The sequence below is a fragment of the Lethenteron reissneri genome, chromosome 15 (assembly GCF_015708825.2).
Source record: "Lethenteron reissneri isolate LAM-NWPU_2019-01 chromosome 15, ASM1570882v1, whole genome shotgun sequence".
Classification (NCBI taxonomy): domain Eukaryota; kingdom Metazoa; phylum Chordata; class Hyperoartia; order Petromyzontiformes; family Petromyzontidae; genus Lethenteron; species Lethenteron reissneri.
This window is the reverse complement of record NC_083793.1, coordinates 4,747,823-4,764,802: the sequence shown is the minus strand read 5'-3', so window position 1 is coordinate 4,764,802 and position 16,980 is coordinate 4,747,823. Positions and strand designations below refer to the sequence as shown.

At 45.3% G+C, this 16,980-nt stretch overlaps 1 protein-coding gene across 9 annotated transcripts in view; it reads left to right on the top strand.

Annotated features, from left to right (window-relative positions):
* Positions 1 to 16,980, top strand: part of LOC133342611 (glutamate receptor-interacting protein 2-like) — a 189,862-nt gene that overhangs the window by 86,333 nt on the left and 86,549 nt on the right. The window contains exon 1 of one of the 9 annotated variants that reach the window (XM_061551859.1): positions 10,086 to 10,745. The exons of the other annotated variants lie outside the window; for them this stretch is intronic. Within the exon in view, the coding sequence (XP_061407843.1) occupies positions 10,694 to 10,745 (52 nt within the window). The 5' untranslated portion in view covers positions 10,086 to 10,693. Of the gene's footprint in view, positions 1 to 10,085; positions 10,746 to 16,980 lie in introns of those variants that run through there. 9 annotated transcript variants of the gene reach the window in all.

Here is a 16,980-nt window from a genome sequence, read left to right as displayed (position 1 = left end):
CATGACTGTAAGTGGGTCGCCTGCTGCCTGAAATCGTCGTGCGTCACATGGGTAACGCGTCCATGCCCACCAACAATGTCGGATAAAGCATGCTGGGTACGATGGCTCTCCAACGTAGCTCCCCCCCCCCTCTCCTCCCCCCTCAACTCGCTTTAAAGGGATTACATCTTGAATCATTGCCTCACTTGATGCAGCTAATCTGGCTGTGACGGTCCCACCTGATGACTGAGACCTGTGTTGCCTCCGAAACGTCGTGATCTTTATTTTATTTTTTATTAATTTTGATGTTTTACCTACGTGACTTTACCGAAAAAACCTAAGAATATGAATCCTTGCAGTCACGAAAGCTTCAAATCTAGAATTGACGGTCTCTATTTTACCATCATCGGTCAAGGTCAAGAGATCATCGTAGCCATTGCCGTCGATGCAACCGCACCGTTGCCATTACTTGCATAGTCGTTTTGATTCATCGTCAAAATTATATCGATTATAATAACGACATTTTCTGCCCCTTTGTCCATCCACTGCTGGGTGGAGGACTCCCCATACTTCACCTCGCTGGTTGTCGATGGGGTTCACTCAGAATCGGATCAGATACCACGTGCCACGATGTTAACCATGGGTGGGAAACAAACTCACGTCGTCAAATTCATAATGCAGTGGGCTATCGACTGTGCCGCTGCTCCAGCGAACAATCATCGTTCATCACCACCACCGTCATCTTCATCACAGTTGTATGGCCGTTTATGTGAAATGTGACTCGGATATTGATATCGACGATGACCTGCGTGGCTGCGAGTGTTGACAAACACTGATACACAGAATGCCGCAGATTGCCTTTAACTATTTATGGTGGCAGAGCCTGATTGTGGTGTGACAAAAACGTCTTAAATATTTGAACGTCATTGCAACATTGGCACTGCTCGACACGAAAGCGAAGGTGTCCGTGTGTGAATGTCGCAGCTGGAATACGGTGCTGGCCACCTGCAGTCAGAGGGCCCTAAGACCACCGTCGCGTCTCGTCAGGGGGGCACTGATCGACCACGTGCGACAAGGCCCGAGTCTGCCGCTGATCACATCCACACGGTGGCCGGCCCCAGCTCGATCGGCGTTCTTTTTTAAATCCTTTATATTAAGTTCACTTGCTTGCTTAACTTGCGCGCTTACAACCGTGCAAATCGTTCGGTCGTTTTTTAACCCGCTTCCCGTGATCCAATCGAGCTGACATTTTGCACACAGACTCGTTGTGCGTGACAATTTATTTTCGTGAAATTTTTTTTCTCCACAATTTTACACTTTTTAGGAAAAAATACATTATATTTAATTACCAATTGCTTAATGGTGGCAAGCAGTCATCTGACCCATAGGTGGCAGCCATCTCAAGCCAGAGGACGAGAGGACTCTAGCCGCCACGCATATGAAGGATTTATAGTGAAAAACTTTGTTTTTACGGGTTAATTTTTTTAATGTGAAGTTGCACACAGTGGCGTGCACCGTTCACCGCACGGCAATTTGATTAATTGTCGCGTTTTCAGGGTCACAATTAGATTTGATTTAACAAAAAAAGATTTTTTTTAACATTGCTGGGTATAGTAGCGCATCTAGCGGTTGCAAGGGTGTCGTTAAACTCATTACGGGCAACGTATACCCGTTGAAACGCATCGATTCTGCCGCATGCGATTCAGCGCCCCATACATATACTTGTATTGATCTTAGGACATTGATCGTTAACAACAAATCGTTGCAATGTCCCACCATGTAAATGCACAATATCAAGGCTTCTTGCACTGCGGCATGGCTGCTCGCCTTGCGGAGACTCCAGGGGTGAGGACGCTGCGAGGCGATCGCTCTCACCGCGTGCGAGTTGGCGCTGGCGGCGCTCTTCGTTCACTGCTCCAGCCAGTGCCGGATGAAGCTAGTGCGGGGCCTGTAGCAAATGTTGTTATAAAGGGGCCATCAATAAAAAAAGATAAATATTAAACACAATTTTTTACTTGCACAGTAAAGTAATTGTATTTTTTCATTTGCTATACAGCCAGATAATACGACAAATCGCTAACCTTAAACACCCAGTCGTCCGTAAAAGTTGAAAGCGGTATAGTACTATAGTCATAGAGCAAGTGCAGAATCACTGAACCGGAATTGATAGCTTGAAAGCGTTTAGCGCCGGGCCCTTGAAAGTGCCCGGCCCGTAGCTACTACACGTGTAGCTACTACATATGTCGCTACTTTGCTACTCGGATAATCCGGCACTGGCTCCAGCGAACGAGCTCAACGCTCTTTCCCACACTCGGCTAATGAGAGCCATGCCGCCAAATGCCCGGTCCGCGAGCGCACCCGAGGACGTCCCAGCCACGTGGCTTTAGTTTTTGATACATTGCACGACGGGCTTCAAGAGCCCTTGTTTTGATGTATTTTTTTATGCTGCTTCTGATCTCATTGCTAAACATCGGCAGATGTTCTTCTAGCGTCTGTGTCGTTTCAAATTGTGGTTAAAGGATTTGCCTCGGGCATGCGTTGGTACAGAGTAGAGCTGTAATGATTCACCCCCCAACCCCCCCCCCCCCCCATCTTTCCTCCCACTCACAGATATTCAATTAATTAGTGCGAAATAAGGGTTATCATTCGATTCGAGTGTGTGGGTGGGAGGGTTACATTGTGGTGAATGTGAGGTGGCCAGATGGCTCAGAGCATTGCGCTGGCACAGCTGAGAACCTGGGATCTGGATTCCCAAGTTCAGTGAGTTAATGGTCTCAGCCCATTCTCCAATGACTGCACCGTTAAAATAAAAATAAAAATTGTCATGTGGAATGTGTCACTGCACTTCATTTGGCTAAATTCCAGCCCCCGATATTAAACCATTCAGTTTGACCATCATGGGATGAGCATTACTCTCGGATTTTGTAGACGGTGCTGTCCTTTTCTTAATGGATCAGATGTCCCTTGAAGCAATCTCAGAAATAGCTCTGTAATATCTGCTTCTGTGGACTTTTCTAAATTGAAGGGTTGCATTGGTCTGTGAGAGGTCTGAATGGATTTTTCGTCTCGTGACATGCCACTAATAGCACAATCACGATAAAATGTTGAACAAAGACAAACCACCGTTTAGTAACGCAGCAGCTTCTAGTGCCTGTGGGGCTGACATGATCCCATGAATACAACATCGAGCGTTACGCTTGTGATTCAATGAGTGTATTGTGATGTTGAAAAAATAAATCCGGTTTGCCACTCGAACAAGCGTGGGGCTGGTGGTCATTCCCTGAGCCAGGGGTACAAATCCCACATTCCTTGCAGCAGAGACCACATTCCGATGAATATAGCGACTCAATCAATGGGACAATCACTGTTGACTTCCCATAAAGATGCCTTCATTGAGTCGAAGGGATCAAATGGCTGAGTTGTCTTCTCACTGGAATTTGAACCCGAGCTGTGCTCTCTCACCACTACATTGGCAGCCCTTTATAAATCCACTGCTGGACAAAGACCTCCACATGCTGCCGTGTTGGTCATGGATGTTGTTTGACCATACTTCACCAAGCCAGTCAGTGTGGGTTGGTGAGGGGGCTATGGGCCCAGGACCGATACAGACATCACTCACCACTGATGTGGATAGTCTCTGGGTTTATATCACAGTATCTCAATCACTGTGGCAATACTCCTGACCTCCAGTCACTGAATGAGGCGCTACATTTATCCACAGGCTATACCTTTCCCCTAATTATTGGTGATTTCATCACGCCTATTCTATATTTTGTTAAATTAAGTTAAACGAAGTTAATTCTGAATTGAGACTCCTGCGTGAGTGGGCCAATATACCCTCCAGAGTGGCTCTCTGGAACTTCCTAGTGGAGGCCTTTCTGCCAGCAACGAAATCAGCCAGCAATTGCAGGGTTGCACCTTGACCCTCTACTTGTGGAAACTGTTGAGATTCAAAATGTGTTTTGTTGCACATGAGACCATGATGTTATAACCGCGATCTCGCACTTTGACGAATAGCCGGATAGTAAGATACGTCTATTGAAACGCTCGTGTGAAGTGATGGGAACAGACGTGAAACATAATTCAGATGATCCGCGTTCTCGGGATACTTAGAGTTACACAACAAAGGCGCGTGTCAAGCGATGAGTCATGTCAGGTGGCTGAGACGACACCACCGGGGTGGTAATCTACGGAAAGGCTATGCCAGGTTGGCCATGGTGTGATGAATTCAAGATAACGGGATCTTGACTCGCATCAGTGAGCTAAGCAGAAAGGCAACGGAAGACGGGGGTAGGGTGAGATACTACGGACGGAAATATATTGCAAACAATGCATTTCATAATTGCCATTTTATTATTTTACATTAAAATATAACGAATATTCACCCATCATCAACCAACATTAAGCACGAAGCAATGCCCAAGATTGACATCGCTTAGGGAGAGTTTCGTACAACGGCGTATTGACAAAGGGCTCTACATGATTATGATTATTGTTACGTACATTATTTCAAATGCGTTATTAATGTATACATCACTAATATCGTCTATGCATACACGCATACAATATATATACACACACACACATACCCATGCTACTAAATCTGTAAGAGAGCCATCTATTTTTATTAAGGCCAGTGTTTCCATCATAATCCTGTCATCCTTTATTTACATTTAACAAGCCTACGTTTATACAGTGTACATTGCATAACCAAGGCCCTTGGAGGTTTTTTTGATTCTTGGAAAACTAATCAAAAGTCGCCTTTCGTAATTTAACATGAGTCATGTATAGTTTTAAATTATTACGTAAAAAAAACCCCTAAATGATAGTAATTCAAATTGCTTTTGCTTTTTTAACAAAGCCAGTTAAAACTATATTATTAGGTTTTTTTTCGGTAAAGTCACGTAGGTAAAAAATTAAAATTAATAAAAGTAAAATTAAAATAAAATAAAAATCACGACGTTTCGGAGGCAACACAAGCTTCCGTCTTCAGGTGGAACCGTCACAGCACGACAGCTGTATCACCTGAAGACGGAAGCTTGTGTTGCCTCCGAAACGTCGTGATTTTTTTTATTTTTTATTTATTGTATTTTTATTTTACTTTTATTAATTAAAATTTTTTACCTACGTGACTTTACCGAAAAACCCTAAGAATATGAATCATTGCAGTCACGAAAGCTTCAAATCTAGAACCAGTTAAAACTGACGGCCGTCATCAGTCGAGCTGAGCAATTGAGCCGCTGCACCTCGAAGTAATTCGTGGCCAGTGGCGCCTCCTCCTCCTCCTTGCGTGTTTATCGCAACCCGACTCGAAAGCGGAGAGCCGAGTACATTGTCGGACGTGCCACAATCACTCCTTGTAGTGCACTGCTCCGGTCCTCGGATATATTGTGGGCACACATTACCGCCACCTACAAATCTTTGCAAAAGGGCTACGTGTTACGAAAGGCAGTAAGTCAAGTCGTCGTGTGAACGCGATTGACAACAAAGTGCACTTGCGCGCTGAGAGACAAACGTTTGGCCGGTTGCTCCTTTTGGGTGTCCCGAAGTCGTTGAAATCCCAGTCTCCTATTCTTAGGTTTTTTCGGTAAAGTCACGTAGGTAAAAAAATAAAATTAATAAAAGTAAAATAAAAATAAAATAAAAATCACGACGTTTCGGAGGCAACACATGTGCAGACGGAAGCTTGTGTTGCCTCCTAAACGTCGTGATTTTTATTTTATTTTAATTTTACTTTCATTAATTTTAATTTTTTACCTACGTGACTTTACCGAAAAAAACCTAAGAATATGAATCCTTGCAGTCACGATAGCTTCAAATCTAGAATCCCAGTCTCCGTGCGACAGCCTCCATAGGGCAACTGTTGAGAGCAGATCGAGGTCAAGATACATAAAGACGTGAATAAGCGTGCAGGATGGAGAGCCAAAAACATAATTATACAATGAAAAGTAACATATCAGTGTTCCTTTAGAATACAAGGGGAGATGCGATGGATGTTTAAGTTGGAGATGGTGGCCGTGATGTCTCTGTGTGGTCGAATTGTGTGGGGATTCATCTTCTTGGTTCTTTCGGTAAAGTCACGTAGAAGGGAAATAATAAAATAATAAAAATAAAACATAATAAAATAATTCTCACGACGTTTCGGCCACAACGCAAGAAGCCGTCCTCAGGTGTGGCCGAAACGTCGTGAGAATTATTTTATTATGTTTGATTTTTTATTATTTTATTATTTCCCTTCTACGTGACTTTACCGAAAGAACCAAGAAGATGAATCCCTGCAGTCACGAAAGCTTTAAATCGAAATTGTGTGGGGATGCTGAGCCAAGTTAGGAGGAGACTCGGGGGGGGGGCGGGGGGGGGGGCGTGAAAGAGGAGGCACAGATTGATGCTGTTTGTGATTTTCTTGGCCTTATCAAAGAGACATGAGCCAAGTTCGTCACACCTGCCATGTGACTGGGGCGGTATATAGGTGGCTGGATTCTGGGCATGTGGTGATGAAGAATTGTGAGTTTATGATCAATTGTGATCATGGCTGAATGGAAGTAAGCTTTGGTCCTTGTAAGGGCAGCCTCATTTAGGCTTGACGTGAACCCTTTCGTTCGTATTTGTGAATGGATTTCTGGACTGGATTTGCCTTCTGCCGTCTCTCCAGCTTGCCCGTGGTGACTTAGTTTGTGCACGAGGGGTAGGGGAGAACCAGTGGGTAAGTGCAGTTCGTGAAACTGATGAGTCTTCAGAGGGACAAGACTATTTAGTGCATTGGACAGCTTTGTATTTGAGTGCTGCACAGAGGCTTCATTGGATCCTTAAAATAGGGGTCAACAAACAGAATGTGGGAGTAGGAAAATTAAGGGATCAGTTGAGATGTCAGCTCACGGGTTAGTACCGTGTGTTCTGCCCCATGGCAGGTATGGGGGTGTTGATTTCACAGGAACTTCCTGATATGGTGTTGAGTTTGGTCACGTGACCAGGAAGTTACGATTTAAGATTCTCTAAGCCATGAGGCAGGGTGTCAGCCATTACACAGAGTACAAAATGGAGGCACAAATAGCGTCTCAGTGAAGACGGGTGCATCTATTCATTGTGGGACTTTAAGAAGCATTGTCTGTAAGTTCGTTTATGTTCTTATAATACTGAGAATGTTATAATGTTAGGATTGCCGTTATAATGCTGTAAATACTTTTATAATGTTGTTAAATTGTTATGATAAATATGAGGCTTAGTTAACAACGAAGCCTGCCACTTGCATTATTGTGAATGTTACTTGTAGTTGGATAAGTCGAGTCAGACTTGTACCCATGTAACTTTAATGCAATCTTGAGAGCAACGATGAAGAAGTATCTCATCCACAGTTCAGTGTTATGTGCAGTGCTGTACATTTAGCTGCAGTATGGTGATTACATGATGTAACCGTATTCAACACAGTAGCTTATTCTCTTGTGTAACTATTCAGTGCTAATGTAGGTGCCTGGTCCATCCAGGACCTATTGTTGAGTTTCATGTTATCTAAGACAATGTTATGATGCTCCTTGTGTTCATTCATTGTATCGATATAGCAAGTATTAACAGATGCTGTATATTGTGCCGTGTTTTTCCATCAGTTTTACCTCGTTCTAGTCATTAAATACATTTGGAGTCGGATGTTCACCCTGGCTCTGAAGGTTTATTGAATGCGAGGTTAACTACTCGGATAGTGATGAGGCCGATACATCACTGTAATTCCCCCGCAGCACCGATTACTTCTCGCGAAAGAAGTTCAACATACGTATGCATACATAATAAACATTTTCTCCGTGCTTCCCTTTATCCCAACTCTTTAATTCCTTTTAGATTTTACTTGACGGCAATTCGCACGTTAAACGTTTCTGTTTTAAAAGAGAACACGCAATTGAATCTACAACAATGAGTCTTTAAGCAATCTTTGTCAAATTGGGACCAGCTGCATTGTAATAGCTCCCTATCGATTCTGAACACTTTCGGTCTCGACAGCGCGCACACGCTGACACGCGCCACCTCTCAGTTGTGAAAGCGCAGCTTCAGGCGTAATGAGAAGCAATCATGTGATGAGCGGCGGTTTGTTTCAGTAACGGGACGGGGTGGGCCGGGAACGAGGTGCGGGAAACAAAATGTAAATGAAACGGAAATTTACAGCATGCCCATCCGTATTATGCAATTGATGGAGGCCTTAGTTTTATCTGTCAGTACTTTGAACAAAACTGGTGGTGATTTTTTTTCCCCGCAGGAGTTTGCTCGACGCCGCTGTCGCTAAAACAAATTCGGAGATGGAAATTGTTTACGAGCTCGGGGATTTTTTTTGTTTTGCCCGTTCAAACATTGCTTAAGAATGAACAATTCAGCCGCTTTAAAATGTAACAACGAGCAGACCGTAATGAACGATGATCCTGGCGTTGAGTATCGCAAATCGCTGTTGAGACACCCAGATTGTAAGAACCACCAGGGCCACGTTTGCGGTCAGGAGGCATCGTTAAAAGGAGACCACACAGGATTTTTTTTTTGCGGCCGGGAGATCCACCGACAAAATACGGCTATGGATTAAACGTATTTAATGGGCGGTCAAATGTTTTGACAGTGGGACATTAACAGTGCACACAGCATAATTGTTTTTCAATATTGTAAAGCCCGAACATCAATGCGCTTATTCTATTATGCGATGATTGCATTAGTGTCGGCCTTCAGAGTATCCCGAACAATGGGTATCCATGACTATTTAATGTGTCGTTTCTGAAATGTTTGACCAGCCTCATATATAACAATTAAAATACACTTCGTTATTTAGAGGAGCCTTGTAATTAAAACAAAGTCTGTAGGTTGTATGTTTAATTACTGAAAGGAAAAAAAAATCTATATATTGGCCTATGGACCTTCCAAATGAATGTCCCAAGTAGCAATTATTTAAACTAGGCAATCTGTAGCCAGTTTTGATGTCAATAAGCTGCATCGGTAACATGTGGCCTCTTGAAGAATAATTTGTTACCGAGAAACAAAAGCCTCACTAAATCTCAGGAGTATTTTTGTTTTTTAAAGAGAGTCTTGTACTGGGATGTTTGGCACAAACCATGACTGAGTGTTATGAAAGTGGAATCGAAACAGGAGTACCTGGAGAAAAGCCAATCATTCGAGGTGGTGATAACCAGCACCGCTATCTTCCAGCCACCTTGGAGCTCTACCTACAACACCTGGCAAGCCCTCCCCTCACCCCCCGGTGGTCACGCATATCAGGATTAACCAGGGTCAGACATGCTTAGCTTCTGAAGTTTTGTCAAATAGGGCGCATTCAGTGTGTGATTAGGTCATAGGAAAAGTCCACTGCCCCTGGATACCCTGATGTCACGGGCAGAAGTCAATGCCAAACAATCTGATGCCCACAATTGAGTTGCAGCTGTGGTTAAACATGGTTAGTGGGTTTTTTTGGTTGCTGCTCCAGCAATTTTTGCAAACGCAATAATAACAAATAGTAATACTATAAATATCCATCACTTTCCCCTGGTATCTCTATTGAGCCTTGCAGTGGCGAACAGGCGTGATATCACGGCAAGCAGTCAGTGGGTGTAAAAAGAGCTTACAGAATCCAGCGGGCTTGAGTGACAATCTTAAACCCAGGAGCCTAGGTCGAGGAAGGGGTTTTGTTAAGCCGTTGGCAATTTTCTGACCTTGCCATTCAGCAGGCTAATCTGCCCTGGAATTCTCACACAAGCCACATTGGTACTGAAAGGGGCGGCATTGGAATGAACCAAGTGAGAGCTTCGCTGTGGGTGGGACTTGGGAATGTTTCGCATCCCCAACAGCTTTTTTGTTGTTGTTGCCCTATTCGTACATTGCTGACTGGACCATATTTCATGCAAAACAGGAGGTGGTTACAAGGGTAAAAAAAAAACTTGAACATGATTACACAGTAATGTCATGTAAATGAGATTCAGTATGCGCGCGTGCGCTTCGGTGTGCCGGTGCCGTACGTGGGCTTGGCAGATGGCACGGCATTGTAAGTGAAACACCCCTGCAAGCGGCATTGCGTTTCCCCTGGCCCAGACGCGGACAAACCCCCCACGAGCGGAGAGCGGGGCCCCTCATTCACCGCTGCCACGGGCGCAGATTCCCGGCAGCAGCTGAGCAAGCCGCATCCATCGCCTTGTTCGTCTTCCCTGCCCGCTCTGGCGCACGTTTTTCTATCCCGGAGCCGGTGGTCGCCAAAATCCGGTGGTGGCTCCTCGGTCAGCCGAGGCCAAGATGAAAAGCCCTCCCGTTAAACACAACATCGCCATTTAACTCCTTGCTCTAGATGTAGTCTCCGGTGTAAGATCGCGTCTGCATTTTTAAAAGCCCCTTAAAAAAAACATCTCTCTCTATCTCTCCGTCTTGCCTCCTCCTCTGGTTGTTTGCTTATTTTTGCCTTTGTTCTTTAGCCAAGCCGAACTTGCCCTTAAGGTGGGGTGGGTTGTGCGTGGATGGGGTTCGTTTTTTGTGGAGTGGAAGGGGGTGAAAACGAAAGAAAGGGAACAGCATGTGGGCCTTTGGAAGGCAGATGCATTTTTCTGCTTAAAATTTAAAACTTGGAAGCTGCTTTGCTTTGGCTGCCACCCATCTGGCTTCTAAACCGAAGGGCATCTCGCTCGCTCGCTCCTCCTCTACATCAGCGGGAGCGAAACTCAATTGAGCGCCCCGAGTCGGCAGACGCGAAGACTTTTCATGCCTTTGGATGTTCTCGACGATGCTCTGCGGTCTGCGGAGAGACCTGCACTCGGAATTTGGTGAGTTTTCACGAACGACGGATTTGCGAGCGGACTGGGCGGGCGGGGTGGGGGGTGGGGGCTCCGTCTCACCTGGCCAGCCCAGAAACTCGCCGCTTTGTGACGTTCTCGGTTGGCCGGGTGGCCTCCGATTGCCCGGGACAACATTTTCGCCCAAGTCCCAGGGCTGGTTGGTTTTGTGATTTCTTTTTTGTTTGTTCAGGATGCCAATCTCGTCCGCTTCTTTTGTTATAATTCTCTGTGTGGAACGCTATCGAGTGTGTACATGTGCCATTCTTGACAAGGCATCAACGGTAATCTGTAAGTGGTAGCAATAGAGTATCGTGATAAGTGTCATATATTTGAGTGGCTAATAGGCCCTATTTCGTGACTATTGTGCTCATGCTGTTCATTATGATTGCTAGTGCTGGATTTTTGTGTCCGTGTGACTTTGGGAGCATGCTATAAAGCATTACCTAAACTAAGACACCCAAGTGGAGATGTGTTGTTTGGTCATTCTCAAGAATGTAAATTAGTATGTGTACAAGGATGCTTGAAGTGGCATTGCTGAATAAAATGAGCCAATCCGTCGTGCAAAAAAGGCCACCTCATTAATGAATCTTAATTAATGCATTATGTATTCAAAGCCAAGGCTGTCCAGGTTGTTGAGAAGACATGGGTACTGTGTTGCAGCTGTTGGTTCATTGAAGAAAATTGACAGAAATAAAACCCCTTCTATGTTTTAATCAAATCTGTGGCTGTCAGTATCCGGAGATGATTATTGTCGCGGCTAAGCAATTGCAACCGTGTTTGTGTTCTTTGTCATTCATAAGAAGACTGCAAACATTGCCAGAGTATAGTGCTCTACGGATGTTTGTAACAGGTTTTGGTGTGTGTGCGTGTGGGGAGCGATGGCTTAGTGGTTAGCGCTACGCTGCGCTACAAACCCTGGCAACCCGAGTTCGATTCCCGCTCACGGCCAACACCAGTGACGATTATCTGAACCGGTCCTGCGCATCTCCTAGGTCAAATCAGCCGCATATAAGTACCTGGTGCGATGTGTAAACATCGCCACTGGGGAGACAAAGGCGGCCGAGTGTGGTGCTAGCCACCCACCCCCACGTGTGCCGTGCCGGCCTTCATAGGTGCTCGCTAACAGCACTTGACCCAACAGTCTGTTTTTTGTCTTGTACGGCAGTTACATTTCCGATGGATTTTGTGGACGGTAAAACTAAAATTTACTTTTTGTTGATAGTTGCAGCGAATACTGAAAATCCAGCAACATAATCTAACAATTGGAACGTGTGATTCCGAATGGTGCTGTGTCAATGTCATTGCCACGTCTGGTATTTGGAAAGAGAGCTCTCGCTTACACCGCTCGCACTGTTTTCCGCAATCTGCGTTGCTTCGTATTACAGCCTCCGTGTCGACCAGGCATCCGATTTGTACCGCACCCACTGGCAGGAACAGATATATGCACAGACATCGTCTTGGCTAGTGTGAGCATCATTTATTCATTGCTTTGACCCATTAAGCACATTTAGCACTCAATTAAACTCTATGATTTGTTGTATAATGAGACAAATACAAAAATAATGTATGCAAAACTTACACTTTTGCATCGAGCGATATTGAACGACATTGTTGGCAGATATGTGTTTTTTTATCCCGCAACAAATAATTCTTTGTGACACGCGTAAAGTAGAATATAAACAGTTTGAAATTTGATCTGGATTATAAATCATCAATTTCTCTACAGTACTGGATTATAGTAGAGTGACTTATAAGGAGAGGGATCTCTATCCTATCTTATAGCTCTGCTCATTAACAGACATGCGCAAATGTTATTACTGTGCCTCAACTCACTGGTCAGGAGATTAAATAATATCATTATTACGAGTAATCTACATTCTGGCCTGTATTGTGATCACGAAGATTAACTCCCTTTTCCCGTTACGAGATATTTGCAAGTTGCAGGGTGGGATCCCATTCACCGCCGAATCTCGGAACGCACAAGCTGTTAGCGTTACTTTTATTTACAGAGGCATGAAGACATTTTACTCACCGCAGAGAACTGTAGCGACACGACCGCACGCTTTAATAACTGGAGCCAAAAACAATAGCACATGCCCCTCCCCATGCCCGCACGTGTGGCCTTGTGGGAGCCCTCAGTACGTCTTCCGACCTGAAGATGTACCAACTTATATTACGGTACACGTACGCCATAGGGTCGAGTGACATTTGGCAAATCTCGATCTTGACGCCGGTACACATGGCCTACGTTCACCGTGAAGGAGACAGCACGTACGTGCGGCGTGCATGCTGTCTGCCTCGCAGTGTGGACGGCATTAACCGCTTACACTCACAGTATTGGCCAGGGCGGCCGCTGGGCTCGAATTGCCTACCTCCGCCACAAGGGGGGGCAAAGTCTCGCCGACTTGTAAACAAAGTCTAGTCAATCGATCAGCGCTTGTATAGCAAATTGACAACTGATGTCACGTGTGGGTTTTTGTTTTTGTGTTAAAAGGGCAGGTCATTATATTTCAGGACGCCTATTGTTACCTGCATGAGTCAGAAATGCAACAGCCTTGGGCTTGGCTTTGTAGAGTCAAGGTTGTTGGCTCTGGCTCAAGTCGGGTTTGAGCTTTGTATTGAGTTCACAGCACTTGTAAGTGTATGCAGATTTTTTTGCACATTGTGAAACGCTTAAGTTTGTGTGATTTATAGCTATGTCTCCGTTCGTGCTGATGGAAAATTGACGAATTGCCTCCGCTCACTCATCTGAAGGTGATGATTGTGTTTTAAGGAATGCAAGGGGAGGCTTTTTTGTGGATTTTTTGCGAATGCTCAGGATTAATGAGCGCATTTTGCAGCGGGGAAAATTTTACAGGAAGGGTTTTTTTAACCATATGACCATAAAAAACCATGTGTTCGTCCTTCCAGATGTGATTTTTAGCAAGCGAGGGCTGAGACCTAATTTGAGGTATGTCCCATTGCAATTGCAGCATTATGCACCGCCTTTTATGGTGATTTGCTTTACAGTTTTGCAAACATTTTTGCAATTTATTTTTGCTCAAGATTGGGAATAAACGGACCACTTTGTCTGGGGGAACTTAAAGACATCCAGCTGTGTTGAAAATTGGGCCCTTTGGCGTGATATCCAGGCATCTGCATAAATTACTCCATGCATACTATATACAATGCACCTATGGCCATGCAGTGGTAAGCCTTACTGCGCTATGAACCCATAAACCCAAGTTTAGTTAACATCTCGCGGTGGCGAGATCTTAACTGATATATGGGAGGTCGTGGGTTCCATCCTGACCCTGAAGCCTGTAGATTTGGAGTTTGCATGTTCTATAGTCGTGTGGATTTTTTCTCCAGATCTTCGGATTTTTCCCTTCACATTTAGAAACATGCGTTTTAGAGTGTTGGCTGCTATAAATGTACACTAACACATTCCTGCGGAGGGAGCTGGGAGGAACGTTGGTTTGCTCAGTCAATGGCCAGGGTCAACGGCGGCGTGGTGTATTCCGCAAATATGCCCGACTGTGAGGGCGGGCACAAGCCGGTGTGAGTAGGTTAAACGTTGAGTTTTATAAGGGCACCACGGGGTGACCAGCCCCTCCCCACCCAGCCCCACCCCTCCCACCCCCACCCAGCCCCACCCTCCCCACCCAGCCCCTCCCCACCCACCCTCCACCCAGCCCCACCCTCTCCACCCAGCCCCTCCCCACCCTCCCCTCCCCTCCCCACCCAGCCCAACCCCCCACCCAGCCCCTCCCCCCCCCACACATCCCCCCATCCAGCCCCTCAACACCCAGCCCCACCCTCCCCACCCAGCCCCACCCTCCCCACCCAGCCCCTCCCCACCCAGCCCCTCCCCACCCTCTCCTCCCCACCCAGCCCCTCCCCACCCACCCCTCCCCACCCAGCCCCTCCCTCCCCACCCAGCCCCTCCCTGCGCAACGGACGGACACAATAATCCTCTGTGCGCTGGTGTAACCAGGCGGTTTCTACCAGTAATAAGCCACTTCATTGGGCTATCATTTGTGGCCAGGTCGCTTCTAAAAAAACACTTATATAGCTCAGTGGGCCTTATCAGGTCAAATAAAAAATAGTTTGCTTAGATTTCGAGCCACCACGGCTATCATCATTGGCAAGTGATATCTGAACCGTGGAGATGGAGAGACGAGGTCAGTTCACATGTCAGATCTCGATTGATTGTCACATTGCGTAGACCTCAAGGCATGGCGATGCCTTGGGGAGATCTTCATCCAACATTAGAAAGATCATGGCTGATGATGATAATGATGAAAGTGTTTTGTGGGTGGAATGGCGGGTGTAGTGGTAGTGCACTGCCCAATGAACCTGTCAACCTGTGTTCTATTCCCAGCCGTGGCTAACATCAGTGGTGAGTTTTTTTAAAAACCAATTCTGCCCCCCCCCATCACCAACTTGCACTGGCCATCGTGGTGAAGTACAGTCAAACACATCCCTCGCAACCAACACGGTACGGGAAAACTTTCATCCAGCAGTTGATTGAGGAAAGTCTGTAAATGATCGTTGCTATCATAATTAAACACGTATAATAAAAGCATGCAGATTCGGTGACTTCAGTGACTGTATACGGGTTGTTAATAAAAAAGAGAAAGTCAAGGACATAAATAAATAAAACTAAAATTGGCAATTTTGGCTGGCAGGCCTTATTACTGTTGCGTAGGCATTGGCCGTAAAAGTGTTCCCCGCTTCATCTTCCGACAAAAAAAAAACCTCTTAAAGTGCTGAACGGCACATGCCTTGACGGATGCAAGCAGTCTCTTGACCCTTTAAAGTCACAACAATCAACACCATTCTTTGTCGTGCACTGTTGGCCATGTGGAGCACAGATGTGAATGGAAGAGAAAAGCCGATGATGGTGATTGGGAGACCCGCAGTGTTGAGGAGTCCAATGGCTGCGTCCATCAATTGCTCCCTGTAAGCAGCCTCTTTCATAGACGATGATGATGATCATCCTTTATTCTGTGCTGTACATAGAGCGTGTTTCTCGTTGGCCATAATTAGGAACTGTAACACAGTATTGTGCGTGGTTCATTCATATTATCCTATTGGTCTTCATCATAGCCATAGAGGAGTTCAAAACAATGCCAGGTATTGTTTAGTTCCGAGTAAGTTTATGAATGGAGGTAATATAAATGTTTAATATATATATTTCTCATGGTTGATTTTTCAGCACACATCTGTGCACACTTAAAGCCAAAAAGTTAAATTAAATGCGGAGCAAATATTTCCATGATGGGTATGAACAGCAAGTCAAAATGTTGCTTGGGGGAGGTTATGTTTAAATTAACTTCAGAAAGGGTTGTCATGACAATTGTCACTCTGTGTTCATCACAAACACTTTCTTGGCTTTCCCTTTGTTTCCCCCGCACCCCTCTCCAATTTAATTTCGAATTGGTGTACCAGCATGATTGTCACGAGATGATAACTTTCCATTTCCATTCAGAGCTCTCACAGAGAGCAGTCTTCTTCTTTTGGATAACGGGAAGAGCTTACACAATGGGACATCTATTTTGGTGATTCACTCGGTGGCTTCCCGAGATGCCAAGCAGGCAAACGAAGTGGCTCCCGCAACAGATCTTCCAGGGGGCCGGTTTATGCGATGTGTTCCATGGAACCAGAGAGCAGTGCACCACCTTGTTTCGGAGAACAGGCAAGGAAGATGGGGGAGTCACAAAACATTTATCTGAAGCCGCCTCTATGGGACTTTTTTTTTTATCCACACTTTTGGTAACCAGCTATAACAAGCTCTACCGATGTGTGTCAATCACAAGGCATTCAATCAAAAATGTGCTACATTAGGTGAAAAATGGAATTTATTTACAAATAGGGGTTTCATCGTGCAATCAATGTTGATTTGGTCTGAGACCGTTACCAACCTCACCACACTTGGGAACCCAGAATAATCTGGCTTGCCCAATTGTCTGGCTTAAAAATTCAGCGGCCTGGATTTGAACTCCCGGAACTCAAGATTTTTGTTGGCTTAGTGCTGTGATATGGCAGTAGGCCACTGCGCAGCATGTTGACCTCTCTCCCTTGTTTTGGTAATGCTCGCCACAATACATCAAGTGTGTGCAGCCACAATGCATCAAGTGTGTGCGTGCACACTCGCAAATTTGTGCGGTTGTGCTCGTGCCTTTATCATTCCACTTAAGGGTACCTTGCAATGTGCGTTTTTGTTTTTCGCGTATGACCT